Source organism: Melospiza georgiana, unplaced genomic scaffold (assembly GCF_028018845.1).
Source record: "Melospiza georgiana isolate bMelGeo1 unplaced genomic scaffold, bMelGeo1.pri scaffold_29, whole genome shotgun sequence".
In the NCBI taxonomy this organism is placed as follows: Eukaryota; Metazoa; Chordata; class Aves; order Passeriformes; family Passerellidae; genus Melospiza; species Melospiza georgiana.
Genome location: NW_026652215.1, coordinates 3,882,580 through 3,903,245, shown reverse-complemented (window position 1 = coordinate 3,903,245; position 20,666 = coordinate 3,882,580). Strand labels below are relative to the sequence as shown.

Genomic DNA, 20,666 nt, shown 5'->3' with positions numbered 1-20,666 from the left:
AGGGGGAGGGCGAGTCGGATGGTGGGGCTAAGAGCAAGCCAGCTTTGCCTCCGCCACCAGCTTCAGGTGGGTCGGATGGTGGGGATGGGACCAAGCCAGCTTCGCCTCCGCCGCCAGCCTTGCATCCGCCGCTTCCCCCAAGTGAGCCGGCTCCAGTTACAGCTTCAGCGGGGGGGTCGCTTCCTCCGCACGAGCCGGCTCCGGCGGGGGGGTTGCTTCCACCGCATCACCTGGCTCCACTTGAGTCGGCTCCGGTTTCACTGTCAGCTCCAGCGGGGCTTCCCCCGCGCGAGCCAGCCTCTGCTTCACTGCCCCCCCCACGTGAAAACTCGGTGTCTGCACCGAAGCGCCAGCAGCATAGCACCCTTAAAGAGCCAGATCCCATCCCAGGGGCGCACCGTGATCCATAGGGGGAGATGGCTAAACAGAGGAGGGAAGCTTGGGCTGCTTTGGCGAAAGAAGTAATGCAAATGGGGGATGGTGAGGCGGTGGAAATAGCTTCTAGTCTTGCATGTCCAGTTACATACACACCACAGTATGATGCACAGGGGAACCTTACGCATAATATAGCAGAATATACTCCCTTAGATTGGAAGCTGTTAACTCAGCTACGTTCTACGGTTAGTCAGTTTGGAGTAAAAAGTGAACCTGTTAGGCAAATGTTAGATTATCTTTTTAATACTCAGGTTTTATGTCCTAATGATTTAAGAGGAATAGTTCGGTTGATATTTACTCAGCATCAGCAGTTATTGTTTAACGCCCATTGGCAAGCGTTGGTGAATGAATCGGTTGCTATACAACGAGCCCAGGGAGACCCATTACATGGGGTGACAGTAGAGGACCTGATGGGCTTAGGGGCATATTTGCGTACAGAGGCACAGATGATATCGGGAGCTGATAAACTTAGAGAGTCTATGAGGTTGGTGCGTGCTGCAATAGACATGGTTAAAGAGCCAGGAGGGTTACCAGCTTATATGGGTATTAAGCAAGGAAGGGAAGAATCATTTGGAAATTTTATTGATAGAGCAGCTACTGCTATAGATCGTGCAGGTGTGGCAGACTACATGAAGGGGGCGCTATTGAAGCAGGTGTGCCTTGCAAAATAGCAATCCAGCAACCCAAAGAGTGTTAGCTACTTTAGGGGCAAATTGGACTATTGAGGAAGCATTAGAGCTAATGGCATTAATGCCAACAGCTTCACAGGCATTTATAGCAGAAGCCTTAAAGGAATTAGGATTAGGGATACAAAAGCAAGCAGAGTCCACTCAAAAACAGGTGCTAGCTGCTCTTGCTCCTCTCCGAAGTGGCTCACTGGCATTCACGCAAGGAGGTTCGAAGCCATTCCTCAAGTGTTACCGATGCGGCAATGAAGGACATACACGCCGAATGTGCCGAGCGACTGGCGTATGGTGTCAACACTGCCGATCCAGCTCCCACAACACTACAGCTTGTAGGCGCCGGTCGGGAAACCATCCGCAGAGCGCGCATCTCGGGGGCCGCACCCAGACACAAGTTGCCGCCGTGACATCGGAGACACCAGCAGCTGCCGTGACATCGCTGCCACCTCCTGTCTGCAACCCGCAACAACCGGGAGCCTCGGCTTGGACTTATCAGCAGCAGTAGACGTCACACTAATGACCAACCGGCCTGAGAGGATACCAATTGGAGTAAAGGGTCCTCTTATACTAAATGGACAAATATGTGGAGCATTATTGCTGGGACGTTCCTCTATAACTATGTTGGGATTATTTGTTTTGCCTGGTGTTATCGATGCGGACTTTACAGGGGAAATACAAATTATGGCTTACACCCTTTATCCTCCGATTAAAATTACAAAAGGACAACGCATTGCACAATTGGTACCACTGTCACAAATGACATCAGGAATACAATCATTTACTGGGCAAGCACGGGATGAAAAAGGTTTTGGTTCTACTGGTGTTACACTTTTAACTGTGGATTTACAAAATAGACCAAAACAAAAGGTTGAAATTACCTATGGGCATCAAAGCATAACCCTTTATGGATTATTGGATACAGGAGCAGATACTAGCATCATTTCTCCAGAAGCATGGCCACAACATTGGCCTCTATTTCCCTCATCAAACATGCTCAAAGGAGTGGGAGGATTTACATTGGCAAGCAGGTCGCCGTCTTTGTCTGTGTGCATTGAGAATCAACAAATATCTGCTGTGTTTTCAATTGTTCAACTGCCTCCTACAGTTTCCTGTTTAATTGGAAGGGACATTTTAACACAATTGGGAGTGGTGTTAACTGATCAGCACCCTTTGGGGTAATTGCCATTGCTTGGACTTTCCCCATTCCACTCACCTGGAAAACGGATACACCGGTGATGGTTAAGCAATGGCCATTAAAAGGGGAGAGTCTTATGCATGCCCATGAATTGGTACAGGAACAATATACAAAAGGGCACCTACGACTGTCCACAAGCCCTTGGAATACACCTATTTTTGTAATCAAAAAGAAATCAGGGAAATATCATTTGATACATGATCTGAGGGCTGTAAATGACCAAATGGAACCAATGGGGGCCTTACAGCCTGGTCTTCCAAATCCAACTATGATTCCAGAACACTGGCCACTTTTAATTATTGACCTAAAGGATTGTTTTTTCACTATTGGCCTGCATCCTGATGACATGAAGAGATTTGCTTTTACTATACCAGCAATAAATCGTGGGGAACCAGATAAAAGATTTGAATGGACATCTCTTCTCAGGGCATGCACAACTCCCCCACTTTATGTCAGCTTTATGTTGATGCTGCATTACAGCCACTACGTCGTAAATGGCCAGCAACTATAATATATCATTACATGGACGATATTTTGTTTGCGCAGCAACAGCCATTCTCCTCTTTACAGATTAACACCATTAAAAATACTCTTGCTGCATATTCACTTGATATTGCTGCAGAGAAAATTCAGACTACAAAGCCCTGGAAATATTTGGGATGGACTTTGGCGGATCAAATAGTGATACCACAAAAATTGGAATTACAATTGGACATTAAAACTCTACATGATGCACAGAAGTTGCTGGGAGACTTACAGTGGCTGAAGCCTATTGTGGGAATACCAAATCATTTATTAGAAGCCCTACGGCCTTTGTTAAAAGGCGTGGACCCTACTAATCCGGTACACCTGACAAAGGAGCATCGTCTTGCCTTGAAGCAAATTAGTAACTGTGTACAGCAAGGGTATGTGTCTCGTCGACAACTCGACCACCCCATTGACCTTACTATTTGGAATAGCCCTTGCCACTTGCTTGGTGCTCTCTCTCAGTTGCAAAAGAAAACGGGGGAGATACGGGTGTTGGAATGGTTATCACCACCACTACAGCACAAGAAAACAATATCTTCAAAAATTGAACAATTGGCTGCATTAATCAAAAAGGGGCGTCTCAGAATTTTTGAAGTGGATGGTAGAGAACCTGCTACTATTAGATTGCCTATGGAAAAAGAAACCTTGGACTGGTACTTGATAAATTCAAAGAATTTACAAGAAGCATTATTGATGTCACCTGCTAAAGTAGAGACTAGTAAATTAGTGCCTAGAGTTTTGCAATGGATGACAGAATGGAACTGGATTACTCGACCTTTGAGAGAAGAAAACCCCATAGAAGGAGCTATTACAGTTTTTACAGATGCAGGAAAGAAATCAAGGCGTGCTGCTGTTACCTGGCAAGAAAAGGGACAATGGAAGCATCAACTCCTCACAGCAGACCCTGCAGATAGCTTACAAACTTTGGAATTGTTAGCAGTAGTATGGGCGGTGTCCAAATTACAGGAGCCTTTAAATGTGGTCACAGACTCTATGTATGTTGCAGGAGTAGTCAAACGAATAGAGGAAGCAGCAATCAAGGAAGTGAATAATAAACGATTGTATGAGTTACTGATATAGTTGAGGAAGGCTTTACGAGAAAGAAATGCAGCATATTCTGTGATTCATATTAGGAGCCCTAAATGGTCTGAAGGTTTAGGAGAAGGGAATGAACGTGCAGATAAATTGGTTACCCTACCCATTGATAATTCTTGTCCTATTGACAAGCACACATTGGCCAGAGAAGCACATAGTAGATATCATCAAAATGCAAGAGGTTTAGCAAAACAGTTTGAGCTGAGTTTGTCAGAAGCCAAGGCCATTGTCAGAGCATGTCCAACATGTAGTTATCATAATGGTGGGATAGGTCTAGGCATCGGGGTTAATCCTCGAGGTTTAAAAATAAATGAGATATGGCAAATGGATGTTACACAGATAGCTAGATTCAGTAAAGTCAAGCATGTGCACGTCACCATAGATACATACAGTCATTACATATGGGCTACGGCTCAGGCAGGACAGAAAGCTATACAGTTTATCAAACACCTGTTAAGTTGTTTCGCTGTTATGGGAGTTCCAAAGAGTATTAAAACGGATAATGGTCCAGCTTATGTAAGTGCTAGGGTTCGGAAATTTTTGAATCAGTGGTCTGTCAAGCACGTGACAGGTATTCCACACTCTTCTACTGGACAGGCAATAGTGGAAAGAGCAAACGGTACCCTTAAGCAGTATATTGAAAAACATCAAGATTTGACAGATCCACAAGCATGTTTGGCTAAGGTTTTGTATGTGATTAATCATTTATGCATTTTTGGGGAAGATGATACCCCCCCTGCAATGAAATATCATCCGAGGTCAGGTCAGGAAAATACTAAGGAAACAGAGGTCTGGGTTAAGTATAAGAACCCAAGTACAGGATTATTGGAAAAACCTGCAAAAGTATTATATTGGGGTCGGGGGTATCTTTGTGAGGTGTTTCCTCACCTACAGGGCCTTTGTGGGTGCCTGCTAAGTGGACTAAACCTGTTTTTGATGCAGCCTTTGGTGGATCGCCTTACGGAGGAGGACAGGGAGCGACTGGGGAAGAAACTGCTTCTAGTCCTACGACCACTACTGTTACAATTGAAGGGCTACTCGGAAGCGGTGGACAGAGCACTGACACGTCACTATCGGACGGCCCAGGAGTTGATTCATTTCATTGACTCATTATCAACTTTTCGCTTAACAAATCTAGCGAAACCACATTGCCTTGACTGTCACAATCCACATTGTGCTGCCTGGATAGCTCTACGTTGTGGGGGTTGTAGAAGAACTTTTTGGATAGAACAATCATTATTACGGGATTTGTGGTGTCATACTTGTGAACACGAGCATACGTGGGGAAAAAGCTGGCAAGATGAATTGTGGAGACAAACGGGGCAAAACGCATATATAGCTTTAAATCTTTATGAGTATCCTGAACAGAAGGTTCTTGCTTATTATCGATGGGAAATACAATGTATTGTAAATAGAATTAAGGTTCAAAGTAAATCACGTATAGTTTCTATAAGGTGTAGGAAATTAGTGCCGTAACACAGCATTCAGTTGTAGGACCCTTCCAAAGGGATCCTGATAGAGCATTAGATTGCTGCATTGACAAGTTGCAAAAATTGAGTTTGCAAGTGGCAGGACCAGTAAAATCAGGAGCAGCAAGATTGAAGACAGATAAGAAAAAGAAGGCAAAAAGGGAACGGTCTCATTTGAATAAGGATATCAGTGATTGCTAATTAATTTTCTATGATTAGGACAATTTTACAGTTGTGGGACCCTCAAGAGGATATAGTTGTTGAGGAGGATAACGAACAAGAACTACAATTATGAAATAAGATACGCCTTGTGTTAAAGAAAGACCTTGAGCTGTTAGCCTCATATAGTAAAAAAGCTGAAGAGGCTTTGCGATCACCACCATTGAATTGGTTGCTTTGCATTGAAGAACCGGACTTTTATACTGGTCCTTACTTATATTCACTTCCTTGTTATGTTTGCAAAAGGGATAATGATAAGTGCTATGCATGGGTAGCTTTGCATTGTGCAGATTGTAATCAGGTTTATTGGTATTCACAGAGGTCAGTAGATTATTTATGGTGTGCCCCTTGTTCTGGAAGGTGGACTCGAAATTATTTCTGGGTTAGAGCTCTTGAACAAAGTACTGGCCTGCCAGGACGGACAGGATTACAGCTCTTTGGGAGTGCAGAACAAGTGATTATAGCATATCTTAGGTGGAAGTTACAGGAAAACCTTAGAACATTTGAAATTACTAAAGCCTCACGCATCATAGCAGCTCGCTGTAAAGCTGATTTGCCTTCAAACTTACCTCGTGCTATACTTGTGAGCAAGGATGCTGATTTAGAATTAGATCAGTATATTCAAAAATTGACTCAGCCTTACAATAGACAATCTAGCAAACCAGGGAAAAGACAGCGAAGAAAGGAAAAACAACGTAAGCAGAAGGAAGAAAAGGAGAAGCAAAGCAAGCAGAAAGAAAAATGAGGTTTGTTTTTGTTATGCTGCTCAATGCTGTAGCAAGTGAAGCAGTAGGAGTAACACACTTTAGTCAACCAAGGGAAAATTTATGGGTAGCACTTGCTAATCAAACTAACCAATCATCACTTTGTCTTAGTCTTGGAGGAGTCACTAACCCATTTCGAACATGCCTGGTGGGACTTCTGGTGTGGTCTCCTGGAGAATTTTGTAGTTTGATAAACAATCAAACCTTATGTATGTCTAACATGTCAAACATCACATTACCAGTACAAAAAGGGTATACTGCAGGTCAGAGTGATGGCTATCATCAATGCTTACTAATCCAATCACTTAACACCTCTTTGCATTCTCCTCCTGAAGAATTGGATCTTTTTGGAAGTACAAATGCCAGCATATCTAACACTACAGCTGGTGGATGGTTTAGCTTCAAACTTTCGGATGCTCAGAATTTAAACCAACCTAAAGAAACATGGGCCACCCTAGATTCATCCCTGAATGTGAGTGAATTCTCTCCGCAGCATTACAGTCAATGTAACGGCACAAATATCACAGCACCAATGAAATTACCCACAGGAATATTCTTGATTTGTGGAGACAGGGCATGGAATGGTATACCAGCTAAACCACAGGGTGGACCCTGTTTTTTGGTAAAATTGTCACTGTTTCATGCTAATGTGTCCTTGCTAATGCAGCTGAGTCAAAATTCAAACAGGAGAAAACGTAGCATACATGACTTAGACTGCAGCCAGATAGGAGATCCACGGTTTTGGGGCACATTCAAACAGGTGGTGGTTTCAACTATCTTGCCAGGAGGATCTGCCAATAAAGCCATGAATTTAGCAAAACAATTAGGATGCTGGGCAAGGGATGAGCTGAACAAGACATCACAAATTCTAGACATGCTAACTGCAGATGTGCAAAGTGTTAACCATGCTGTTTTGCAAAATAGAGCTGCTGTAGATTTTTTGCTCTTAGCACAAGGGCATGAATGTGAAGAGTTTGAGGGAATGTGTTGCATGAATCTGTGTGATCATTCGGTGTCCATTCACACTAAGATAACAGAATTACAACAGGGACTTTACAAACTTAAGGAAGAAGACGGTTTAGGAATTGACGAATGGCTTAAAGGCTTAGGACTCGGACCGTGGCTGAGGAACCTTGTGATCTATGCTATAGGACTGCTGGGTGTAATTTTACTGTTTTTGCTTATTTTGCCTTGTATCTTTAACTGTATTCAAAACATGGTCAGCCGTACTATAGCAAAAACATGGCAAACTAATCTCCTTGCACAAGAAGAAAACGGGGGAAATGTGGAGAGCATTATTAATAATTGGTTAGCTGAGAAAGGCCACACGGACATAATGCCACTGGTTAAGCTGAAGGAGAAAAGTCAGCAGTCAGCAAGCTGAAAGGAAGAGTCAGCAGTGACCTTGCTGCAACATGAGGATAGGGAGTTGAGATTAGTCCTGAATATATCCTAAGAATATATAGAAAGTATCAAAAGTAGAACCATAGGAATGTAGAAGTAGGCGTAGGTGCTGATATGTAAGCTGACCAATCCTGAGCTCAACTTTTGCAATATGTATGAAGCTCATTATTAACTGTATTTAACCCGCCGTACTGATCAATAAAATCGAGCCTGTGATGATCAAATTGATGTCCTGGTTCCCTTCCGCCGACATAAGGGAAGTCCTGCAAGTGCTCCAACTGCCGAAGAGCTTCGTGCACCGCTCCAGCTTCATCCCCCATGGGAGGATCCACATTGGTCAGAGCCCTGGTGACCCACATTTCCTGTGATCCATGTTGGGAGGACACCTGGCTGGTTATCCTTTTAGTTTGGCCCTAATTTTCTTCTGATTTTTCTTTATCACTTAAAAACACCTGAAATATGACAAAAAAGAAAGTAATTGATCAAGGATATCTAAAATCCTACTATTTAACAGGTGTTTGAGGTGGAATTTATGGTTTGGGAACATATTCTGGAAGATTTGTGTGTTCTTGGGGGATTTAAGGAAGTATTCTCCATATCCTTGCACTCCAGAATTCAAGATAAATTGGTCTGTCACCTCAAAATTATTCAATCCCACTGAAAACACCTCAATTTTACCCCAAAATGGCTCAATTCATGTCAAATTGCCTTGTTCCCACCTCAGAAAAACTCAGTCCCATGCCATATCTAGTTGATTCCACAATCTCCAGGGTGAGAGGGTGTTGGAAGGTGATTGGGAGAAGTGAGATTGAAATTTGAGGGTGTGGGATTGGGATTGTGTAGGTCTGGGTGTGTGTGATCTATTTTGATAGTAAATAGAACTTTCAGAACTATTGATTTCTGTCCCATTCATTTTCCATCAGTTCCAGTTCTGTTTTCAGAGTGCCATCTTCTCAGCTGATTGTATTGGTGTCCTCCTTTCTCTCCTGCCTCACTTTGCCTGCTCTGTTTCTCTCTCAGTGTCTCCCTTAACCCAGGGCAGCTCCCACCAAAGATCCTGCCCTGATTTACTTCCCAATCCATGAGCTACAACAACAATGGGTGAAATTATGAAGGCTGGCAGTGAAATGTCATTGTAGGATCTTGCTGCACTTGGCTTTTGGCTCCTTCTTAAGAGCTTTGCCTCCCAGGGGAGGAACATCTTTTCCTGGCTGTGAACTGGAATTCCAGCCCCTGGGAGTGTGTGCCATGGATCCCAGAGGGGCATTCCCGAGGCTCCCAGGGTGCTGCTCCTGCCATGCCTCCCAAGGAGCTGTGAAGGGCCAGGGCACAAGGTCCAGCAGCTCTGTTGGTTCTGCAGTGCCACAACAGCCCCTGGTTCCATGAGTTTCAACAGTAGTTCCTTGGTTCCCATGATGCCCTGCTGTGTCACCATGGATATTTAGTGCCATGAAGTTCCTCAGTGTCACAATGGCCTCCCTCTCTCCATGAGCTTCCGCAGTGCCACAATGGCTTCCTTGGATGGGCAGTGTCACCATGGACCATTGGCTCCATGCAGCCCCACTGGGACACCATGGACTCCTTGGTTCCATGAGGTTCTGGGAGTGTCTCCATGGTATCCTTGGATCCACAGTGTCACAATGGTCCACTGGATCCACATGGCCCTGCTGTGTCACCATGGGCCCTTGGTTCCGTGGGACCCCAGGGTCACAATTGACTCCTTGCTTCCATGTCACCTTCTTAGGGTCAAAATGGTCCCTTCATTCCATGAGGAATACAGAAGTTTTGTAGAAACATTGAGCAAATCCTGCTTAATAAAACTGGGAACATCTGTTTGCATTCAAGAGAGATGTTAATGGTGACGGTGGCACCAGCAGCCTCCATCTGCAACAGAGATCCAGGGAAAGGACAGGGACAGAGAATTCAGCTGGGAGACTCAGAGAATTCTGCTCCCAGAGATCATTTCTGCTCACACTGTCCCTTGGAGAAAGGTGACACCAATCCTGGCAGCCTGGACTGAGCAGGTGGCTCCCGAGTTGGGTTTGTTGTTCAGGAAATCTGCTCAGGCTTTTCCATTTTTTCTGGTTTGAAAGCAAAACCAGTGAGAGACTCCAAGTCAGAATTACAATTTATTAGGAAAAGAAAAAAAAAAACAACAAAATGTATTCAATAATACAAAAGATAAAACATTGACAAAGTTAGAATACAACTTGACACCCTGTTGGTCAGGGTGTTGTTAGCAGTCCAGTTGGAATGGTGGCTGCAGTCCTCCTGGAGTGGCAGATGTGGTTATGTTGGAGCAGTGATCCTGTAGTAGGGTGTAGCCTTCCTCTGAAGATCCAATGGAAATGGCAGCTGTTCCCTGGAAATCCAGTGGAAAGGCAGCTTGTTCGGTCCCAAACCCCAGATTATATCCTGGTGGGGATGCTTAACTCCTCCCCACTGGGCGGAGCATCTCACAATGAGCTAAAATCATTCTATAAGTCATGGGGTGGGTCAAGAAATGGCTCCCAGAGGGAGTTATCTCTGAGTCACATGGCAAGGCATTGATTGGCCCATTTACAGGAGATAAGGAAAAAGCAATGCCCTTCCTGCTTTCAACAGCTCTTGAGGATTGGAATAGAATACATCTTTACATTGTAACCTAGGACATCTATCACTTATGGAAGGGTGGGATGGAATAACTTCATATTTGAGGTCATTTTGAGCTCTGCTGGGGGTTTTCCGAGGTCTGGTAGTGCTGTTGGCTTCAGGAACAGTTTGGGCAATGGCTCTGGGACTCAGGGCTGGGTGAAAAATGAGAACGGTTGTTAGTCTTGTATTTACAGTCTTTTGCTATATGTCCAGTTTTCTCGCAGTTATAACAGTTTCCACTGCCTTTATTACATTCTGTATTGTGGGGAAGCACATTTAATGCAACCAGCGCTTCCATTGCACCCTGGCTTGTGGCCTTGGCTAGGCTGGAGTCACGGTCTGAGACCGCTTGGCAAATGCAAGCATCAACCATCTGAGTGATGGTCGGCTCATGGACAAGGCAGAGGGTGTCCAGAACCTTTCTGCACTCAATAATGGCATTACAGAAAGCTAATTTGCTAATAAGATAATCCCGGACCTTTTGATCATCTACCTGTTTTTCCAGCACTTTATTAAGGTGATCGACAAACTTGATGTAGCTCTCATCCGGGACCTGGCAAATGTCAGTGAAGTCAATGTGGGATGTAGAAGTGTCAGGTGGAGGAGGGTACATCATGCAGCACCTTTGAGATCTTCCAGTATTGACCGGGGGAGGACTTCAGCCTGATATTGCAGTCTAGTATAGTCTCCTTCCCTGGTAACACAGTCCGTTGTGAGGTGTTGTCACCGTTTTTCCTCAACATAACCTTTTGGCAATTCATTAAATTTATTTATCCAAAGTTGTTTCCACAAAATAAACTCAGCAGGTGACAATATAATTTTTATACACTCTATTAAATTTTATGGTACCATCGTGTGGGCAGTAAATGGTGCATCCAGCAAATTCTTAAAATAGGGAGAACTCCTCCCATAGTCCTTTGCAGCATTAATTAAGTCCTTAATTTCCCTATGGAGGTAGAGAATCCAAGATTCAGATGGCACCTGTGCAGTATAAGCAGGGGCCAAAACCTAAATGGGAATCCATAGGGAATAGATTTAGGTTTTGGCCCCCTCTTATACTGCCCAGGTGCCACCTGAATCTTGGATACCACCTCCCAGTCCCCCTCCTTTGCAGCTTTGCTCCGCATCCTCTTCCAAGAATCCTTGGGCTCATCCTCACTCTCAGATAAGCTATCGCTCTCTTCCTCTGCAAAGGAAGCAGGTCTGCTGGGAGGGGCGTAGGGCATTCAGCCAACTGGCAACACACTGTGTTGAAGGCCTTTGGTAGCCAAAATGGCTTCCTTCCAGTTGGCCCCATGTCCAGTTCCAGGGTCGGAACTCAACATCAAGGTGGGGCCTGTCACAGGGGAGGTACGTGGAGCAAAGGCAGGAAATGGGGATGAAGGCTGAAGGGAATCTAAAATGGTGGTCTCTCTAACAGGAGCATTGCCATCTTGTGATTTATAGGAAGGGGGATTAGGATCAGGAGATGAAGGAATGTGGACAAGGGAATATCTCAGGGCAGCATGGCCACTACCACCCTGAGGTGAAGACAGAAAAGGAGAGGAGATGGCAGGCAGCAGATGGCTTGTCTGTTCCAAAGGATGGGCTCCATCTCCCATCCTGTTCTAAGGGAACGTGGGTTCGGGAACCTGGGGGGCGGGTTGAATAAACCAGGACAAAGGGTTGGAACCATGAACTCGTGAAACAATCCATTAAATTGAATGAAACAATGGATAAAATTTCCCACCTTTTAAAACCCCTTGTGTTTGTAAAATATAAAGATTTTCTTCAAGAGAATCCCAAAACAGTATCTGATAGAATCAACAGAGATATCAGGAAGCTCCTCAAATAACCATGAACCTTTTAAACTCCCCTCAGAAAATTAACTACCCTCTAAATTTAGAGGTCTCCAAAACTTTACAAAAACATCCTTTTCAGCTTGGGAATGAGTATTTCCCATAGCTGCCCCCAATGGAAGAGGGAATTCCCAACCACAGGAACAGAAAATCAAAAGCTCAAACCCCTGGGAGCTCTCTGCTACTCAGTCACTCACTCTCAGTCTCACAGGCACAATCTTCAGTCAAAGTGGGGCTTATGGGGCTGTCAGTGAAGTTGGTCCCATGGATCTTGAAGGGATGGTCAACTTCCACTTCAGTGAGATTTGATAAAACTCTAGTCTCACTTCAGTGTTGTGGCTGACCCAAAGGTGTACAGCTTCCAGTGACATCTGGCTGGCAGGATCACTGCTGAAGATGCTCACAGGAACCTCAATGAATCTGGTCACCGTTCGGGTGCCATGTGTAGAATTGTGACTCTACTGAGGCCCTTGGAGTGTCCAGCACTCATGAGCCCAAAGCTCACTGCTACTTTAGAAAGCTGACAGAACAGGCAGGATGGGTTTTCATATGATCTCCTGCAAACTGGATTTATTGGTACAGGAACAGGGTACACAGCTGAACAGGGTCCAGGGATGAAGACAGGGTGTAGGCTGAGGGCACAGGGTCTTATATGGGGTAGTGAGGGTGGAGCTGAGGGTCAGAGTCCAATGGATATGGGGGAAAATGGTGCAGAGGAGGGGTCAGAGGTCAGGTCAGCCAATAGGGAAACAAGGGTGAAGGAATGCAGCAAACTAGGGCCAGTGGAGGGACAGAGGGAGAACATTCTAGGGCTAAACAAACATGGGCAATAGGAGATTAACTAGGATAATTAGGCCAATGGGCCAATGGGGTAACATAACGTGACATGAATCATGTGTCTGCAAAGATCAATAGGAGAAGAAAGCATCTCACCCCAACCTGAAAGCCTATTCCTCTTATCTGGAACCAGTCCTCCATTTCTAGGGGATTGAGACTCTGATGGCAGGGCTCTGGGCCTCCACACATCCTCACAGCTGGCCCAGGGCAGGTCTGGAGTGATCTTGGTGGCAGCTTGGGCTTGGCACACACTTGAGGAGGGTGTCCATATTCAACAGGGAGCTTAGGAGTTTTAGATTACTAAAATAAAAGAAGAAAAACCTCACTTTGACTGAGTGCAGCAAGTTCTCCAAGATAAGCTGACCCCAGGTGAGTGAGGAGAGACAGGATGGGGTTTGGAAATGTGGAGCAAGGCTCTCCACACTGAGTCAGATCTCAAGACACAGCTGCTCAGAGCAGGCCAGACCTCCTTAGGAAAGCCCCTGAGTCTATCAGTCACAGAATGCTGCTATCATTTCTTCTCTAAAGAGAACCATACACCATTAAAACAGGAATATGGATTTATTGGAAGTTATTTGAAATATTTCTCTGTAACAATAGAAAAAGAACTTTCTAGTGAACTGCACTACAGTAGAAGGAAATCAAAGCAAAACCATGGTTGGTCAGGATGTACTTGATCATAATGAGCCCCATGGTGCATTCGGACCTGAGCCCTGAAACCTCAGGGCCTGAGAAGAGATTGCACAAACCTTTCCAGGAGTGAAAGACGGAAAAAAAACCCAAAGTGTCTTGAGGCATGAATGTGTCCCTCTGAGGTCCATCCCCAACACAGGCTCCTCATGACTCCTTGGAGGAGAGTATTGGAGGCCAGGATGGCATGAAATCCTCTCAGAGATTCAATGTAGAAAGGAAAATCCAAAGTACCTTAAAAACCTTGAGTATCTCAAAGTATTAAGGAGCACTACTGAGTGTCAGTACAAAGCTCTCAAGGGACTCGTTAAAGCAGATAATTGGGGCCATGATTGTATAAAGCTCTCACAGAGCTTGTATCAAAAGGGAAACACCAAATACCTTAAAAAAACTAAAGTACCCTAAAGTATTAATGAGCCCAAATGAGTATTGTTACTGACAAAGCCTCTCCAGGGACTAATTACAGCAGATAATTGGAGGCCATGATTGCACAAACCTCTTAGAGACTGCAAGACAAAAGCCAAACCCAAAGTCCTTTGAAAAACCTGCAGAGAGGCTCCTGGCACAGAGGCAGCTCCTGGCAAGGGCAGCACTGCAGAGAGACAGCTCTGGCCAGGAGCAGCTCCTGTGCACAGCCCAGCAGGGCTGGGGCACTGCCTACAGCCACCCTGGGCACAGCACAGGGGCACAGAGGGGTTAAACTCAGCCTGGGCTGGGAGCACAGAGCAGAGCTCATTCAGGGCTCACTAGAGCAGAAATCAGCCCAGGTTTGAAACAGTCATTCCCTGGCTGTGGGAAGAGAAGCTGCCATTCCTGCAGGGATCTCCTGGAGCTGGCACATCCCACAGCTTTTAGGACCTTTCAGGAGAACTCTCAGAGCTGCTCCAGGGCAGGGCTGTGGCCCTAAGGCAGGGCTGGCTTTCCCTGCTGCCCCAGCCCAGGCACAGCCCAAGGCAGCTCCTGTTGCCAGGCTCTGCTGCAGGGCTGAGCAGCCGGGGCTGCAGCCAGGGGTGCCCAGGGCTGTCTTGCAGAGCAGGGTCCTGCAGCCCAGGGTGCTGTGCTGGGGCAGGGACTCTGCTGCCTGCCAGGGACAGCTCTCAGCCGGCCCGGGGAGCTGCTCCCAGCGCTGGAGAGAAGCTGTGGGGGGAAGGAGCCACCCTGAGCAGGGCAGGGGCTGCTGCTGAGAGGGGCTGGGTGGGCAGGGCTGCTCCCAGCTCCTGACCTGCCTGGGCACAGCTCCGGAGGACACTTCCCAAAGAAGGTAAGCCTGGGATTGCTGTAAAGATCAGGAGCTTTCCTTAGAGTGTTTTCAATTTTCTGCTTGGAGAAAGATGGGAATGTTGGGGTGGTGACAAAAAGTTTTTTGTACTTTTTACATTTTTATATATTCATAGCTCTCTAAATTACTATTATATAGTTACAATTCTATAATCCTTACTTAACTCTACTAAACTCTTAACTGTATTAAACCACTATTATATTCTTATATAGATTTAATCCTGAATTAAATCTAGTATGTTTCCTTACCTTTCTCTTAATACCCTGACTGTCTAAATATATTCCTAAAATGCTGTCTAGTCCTATTCTTTTATATAGTCCTGAAATGCTATATAGTCTTCCAGGAACTGGACATATAGGAGCATTTTGGGTTTTGAGAATGAGCAGAATATGAGCAGTTATTATAAAAAGTGAAGGCAAAGAAGCCTTTGGACCTACTCCAATGGGCTGACCCAGGGGTGTGTAACTAGGGAAAATGCATCTCCTTTTGGATGTTCCTGTTAAATATCCTAATTAATCAACCTTAATAAATCATTGAAATCAGGAGCTGGGTGTACCACATCCTTACTGGGACACCTGGAAGCTTCCAATAAATGTCTCGTTTTTACTTTGCTTTACTGTTCTAACACTGCTGCAAGGTTTTTTTTTTTTCTCTTTGGATTATAGACAACAGGGGGATGAGAGAAGCAGAACAGGAATTGTAATCCCAGAATCACAGAACCTTCTGAGTTGAAAGGGACACACAGGATCATTAAAGAAATGTTTGAACATTTACAGGGACTGCAGAACTGTAACTTTGGGTGGAGAGTCTCTCTGCTGGGAGCCTCCCAAAGGCCCTCAGCCACTCCTCAGCCCTGGACAGCAGCAGCATCACCTCTGCAGGGCCCAGCAGGGCTCTCCTGAGCTGCCCTTGCCCAGCTGCACACAGAGCCTGCCCCAGCCAGGGCCCTGCACACAGGCAGGTTTCTGTAGGGCCCCGGCCAGGGCACACAGGCTGGGATGGGCTCTGTGAGCGCTGGCAGGGACAAGGCTCCTCTCAGGAGGGAATGTCCAGGCCCAGGGAGATGCTCAGGTAAGGAGAGGGGGCTGAAGAGAGCAGTGCTGGGGCAGGATGAGGGCACGGTTGGTGTGTGGGAGGTGCCAGGCACAGCTGGACAGGGGAACACTGTCCTGAGTGCCCGGCTGTCTCTGCCCTGCCCTCTCAGGCACAGCACCACAACATCTTCTCTTGGTTCTGCCCTGCCCTGATATTGACCCTGTTATCTGCTGCTCTCAGGGAGGCTCTGGCATTTGCTGAGTCAGGCACTGCCCTTGGCATTCCTGCCAGGCAGGGGTGTGTCCATGGGAATGGGGTGTCCAAGCTTCCCTGGCACCTGTGGGGCTGTGGGCAAAGCAGTCCATGGGAAAGGGGAATGAGCTGAGCCCCTCCCTGAGATCCCATCATGGGCACAGCCAGGGATCTCCTTGCTGTGCCCTTCCAAGCTCTGAGCTGCCCTCCTGGGTGCAAATCTGTGCCAGAGCCTCTGGGATTTCCCTGAATGTCCCACGGGGAAGGGCAGAGCTGCCAGAGCTGAGGAAATGCTGTTGGGTTTGCCAAGGGAGCCGTGAGTGTCCTTGGCACAAGGGGGTGCTGAGACCTTGCCCAGAGACCTTGAGAGAGGGTGAGACATTCAGGGATCCCTCTGATCTGGGCAGGGTCTGGTTTATCCCAGGGAGACCCAGGAGTGTGATTGTGCTTTGATTGCAGCCTAAGGTGCAAAGCCAGATCAGCTGGGAACAAGCCCATACAGCCCCTCACCTTCCCTCAGCCACAGGCAATCCTTTGCCTCTCTCATCTCGCAGTGGCAAACTCTGAGTGCAGCAGAAATGGTTGGGATTTCTTACTCAGAGAGCCAGGAAAGATGTGTGGGTAGGAAAATAATTCCTAAAACCAGATCCTGACATCCATGTCCTATAGAAGGAGGAGTGCAGATGCTACCAAGCCTGTCAACATTAGGAGTGATTCCCCTGACAAATCCTGAATATCCAGCTTTATCCCTCTGCCACATGGCCACAAACCAAGGGCAGCAGGGCAGAGATGGCTCCTCAAGAGCCCCCATGCACAAGCCTGGCTGCTCCTGGCAAACTCAGCCAGCACAACTGGAGCCCAGGCAGGGACCTGGATGAGGGATTTCCCAGAGCAGGAACAAGGGTGGGTGAGTCCCAGTGGGACAGGCTACAGGGAATGGCCCAGGTTTGGCTCAAAGCAGCTTCTCCTGACTTGTCACTGTCCTTTCTCCATGAACAGGTCCCCATGTGCAGCCCTAGCAAATGTGCAACAGCAGCTCCATCAGCCACTTCCTCCTGCTGGCGCTGGAAGACACGCGGCAGCTGCAGCTCCTGCACTTCTGCCTCTTGCTGGGTATCTCCCTGGCTGCCCTCCTGGGCAACAGCCTCATCATCAGCGCCGTAGCCTGTGGCCACCACCTGCACATGCCCATGTTCTTCTTCCTGCTCAACCTGGCCCTCAGCGACCTGGGCTCCATCTGCACCACTGTCCCCAAAGCCATGCACAATTCCCTCTGGGACACCAGGAACATCTCCTACACTGGATGTGCTGCACAGCTCTTTTTCTTTATGTTCTTCATGTCGGCAGAGTATTTCCTCCTGACCATCATGTGCTACGACCGCTACGTGTCCATCTGCAAACCCCTGCACTACGGGACCCTCCTGGGCAGCAGAGCTTGTGCCCACATGGCAGCAGCTGCCTGGGCCAGTGCCTTTCTCAATGCTCTCATGCACACGGCCAATACATTTTCCCTGCCCCTGTGCCATGGCAATGCCCTGGGCCAGTTCTTCTGTGAAATCCCACACATCCTCAAACTCTCCTGCTCACAATCCTGCCTCAGGGAACTTGGTCTTCTTGCTGTTACTGTCTTTTTGGTATTTGGCTGTTTTGTGTTCATTGTTTTCTCCTATTTGCAGATCTTCAGGGCTGTGCTGAGGATCCCCTCTGAGCAGGGACGGCACAAAGCCTTTTCCACCTGCCTCCCTCACCTGGCCGTGGTCTCCCTCTTTGTCAGCACTGGCATTTTTGCCTCCCTGAAGCCCCCCTCCATGTCCTCCCCATCCCTAGATGTGGCAGTGACAGTTCTGTACTCGGTGGTGCCTCCAGCTCTGAACCCTCTCATCTACAGCCTGAGGAACCAGGAGCTCAAGGCTGCAGTCTGGAGACTGATGACTAGACAATGTAAGAAACATTAAACTGCTGGACAGTTTCTGAAAATAATTTGCAAAAAAAGTTGTCTTTGATACTTCTTGTTGGTTTCATTTTGAAGCTTTTTTTTGGTTGTTTACCTTTTTTAATGTTGTCCCTAAATGAAAGCAATCAATTTTGCCAAATCTCATTTTGTTTCTCCAAACGTCCACTGTGACCTGTAGGCTGTGTCAGCGAGGAGCAGTGCTCTTGATACCTTTAAATGAAAAAAAGGATTTCTTTCATATGAAGCTATCAAGAACATAGCTCCTCACTGCCACAGTCCAGCAAAGTTTTCTCTGGAGATCCCCCTTTTGTTGCCTTCTCTGCACAGTGCAGCAATGTCTGTGTGCAGAGCTGGGGGCAGATCAGGGCTGGCCCAGCAGCTGTGCCCAGCAGAAGCAGCACTTGGTGTTGCCAGTGCTGCTGCCGTGGCCCTGTCCCGCTGCCCTGGTGGCCCTGGTGTTGCTGCAGGGCCTGAGTGCTCTCGGGGCCGGGCACAGCCCTGGGGGTGGCAGTGCTGGGGCTGCAGCAGGGACAGGCCATGGGCACTGCTGGGGCAGCGCTGATGCCTCAGCCCAGGACCTGGGGGCTCCAGGCTCCTTGCCCAGGCTCTCTCAAGAACATGCCCAGGCCAATGCTCAGCACAGAAAAGCCCCGTGAGCAGCCCCAGGCTGGCCATGGGCAGGCTGGGGGCAAACAGCATGGCTGGGGCTCTGCAAGGGCCCTGGGGGAGACGGGAAGGAGCAGCAGAGCAGGGGCTGATCCATCCCCAGTGTGCTGGACAGCCCAGGGCAGTGTCCCAGAGCATCCTCATGGAGCTGCCAACAACATCCCCCCTCTGCAGCCCTGGCCTCTGCCCCAGCTCACACAGGTGCCCCATCCTTGCAGGCACAGACACGGCAGCACTGGCTCAGCAGCCCCTGTTTGCATTGCACACAGCAGGGGGAGCACCCCCATGCTGTTGCTGTGGGGACATGAACCTGAGGGAGCACAAATGCCACCAGCCCCTGGGGCCAGCAAGGGCTGGGGGACACCAGGGAAACCACTCAGCTTTGTCCTGGCCTCTGCACTCAGCCAGAAAGTTTGTTCCCGTCAGCTGGGAGCTTCCTGTCCCACTGCAGACACTGTTGCTCAGAGCCAGGGCTGCCTGGCAGCCACCCCCAAACTGCCCTGAGCATTTCCTTGGCTTTACCTTTACTTTCTTTACTCTCCCTGCTACAAATTTCTTCCCATTGCCCACCCCTGTCCCCTCCCCTGCAAACAGCCCATCCCTGTTTGCCCTTTCCTCTCTGGCCCCACTCCCCATTGCAGTTCCTTACTTGGCCCATGGGAACGTCCCTTGGGCAGCAGGATCATCCTACAAGTGCTGCAGGAATTGTCTGCAGGCTCCTGCAGTGCCTGGTGCTGCTCCCTTGCCAGAGGCACCCCAGGGCAGGGGGGCGCATCTGGGCTGCTGTGTCTGGTTCTGGGGCTCCCTGTTCTGGGCAGTGAGGAGGAGCTGCAGAGGCTCTGCAGGACTGAAAGGATGGGCTTTGGGGCTGGCAGGAGAAGCTGAGGGACCTGGGCTGCTGGAGCTTCTGAAGAGGAGGCCCAGGGATCATCCTGCAACTGCTCTTAGGGTGGTTTCAGAGAATCCCAGAATCAGCAAGGCTGGAAAAGACCTTGGAGATCATCAAGTCCAACCTGTGTCCCGACACTGCTTGTCTTCCCTGAGCCTCTTCTTCTCCAGGAAAAACAACCCCAGCTCCCTCAGCCACTCCTCAAAGCTCTTGTGTTCCAGACCCCTCCACAACCTTGTTGCCCTTCCCTGGCAATGCTGCAGCCCCTCCATGTCCTTCCTAAATTGGGGAGCCCAGAACTGGACACAGCACTCAAGGTGCTGCCCAAGCAGTGCTGAGTGCAGGGGAAGAATTCCTGCCCTGCTCCTCTGGCCACACCATTCCTGAACCAGGCCAGGAGCCATTGGCCTTCTTGCCCACCTAGGCACATTGCTGCCTCATGTCCAGCCTGCTGTCCATCACTCCCTGAAGGTCCCTTTCTGCCTGGCTGCTGTCCAGCCACTCTGTCACCAGCCTGTAGTGCTACGGGGGTTGTTGTGGCCAAAGTGCAGGACCCAGCACTTGGACTTGTTAAACCTCCCCTTGTTGGATTTGGGCCCTGGATCCAGCCTGTCCAGGCCCCTGTGCAGAGCCCTCCTATCCTCCAGCAGATCCACATTCCCAGCCAACTTGGTGTCACCATGGTTCCATGAGGCCCGAGAGTGTCCCAATGCTCTCCATGATTCCATGAGGCCTCCCAGTGTCACAATGTTCCTTTTGCTTCCCTCGAATCCCTTGGTGTCACAATCTCACCATGTCCC

The 20,666-nt window shown here is 48.0% G+C and overlaps 1 protein-coding gene across 1 annotated transcript; it reads left to right on the top strand.

Annotated features, from left to right (window-relative positions):
- Positions 1–7,415: 7,415 nt before the first annotated feature.
- Positions 7,416–18,312, top strand: LOC131096371 (olfactory receptor 14J1-like). Its single transcript, XM_058044709.1, has 2 exons — positions 7,416–7,434; positions 17,339–18,312. The coding sequence occupies exon 2, from the start codon at positions 17,380–17,382 to the stop codon at positions 18,310–18,312; it is 933 nt and encodes a 310-aa protein (XP_057900692.1). The 5' UTR covers positions 7,416–7,434; positions 17,339–17,379.
- The last annotated feature ends 2,354 nt before the right edge of the window (positions 18,313–20,666 follow it).

What these genes read in the sequence shown, in the direction of transcription:
- LOC131096371 (XM_058044709.1), top strand. Translation starts at nt 17,380, where the DNA reads ATGTGCAACAGCAGCTCCATCAGCCACTTCCTCCTGCTGGCGCTGGAA.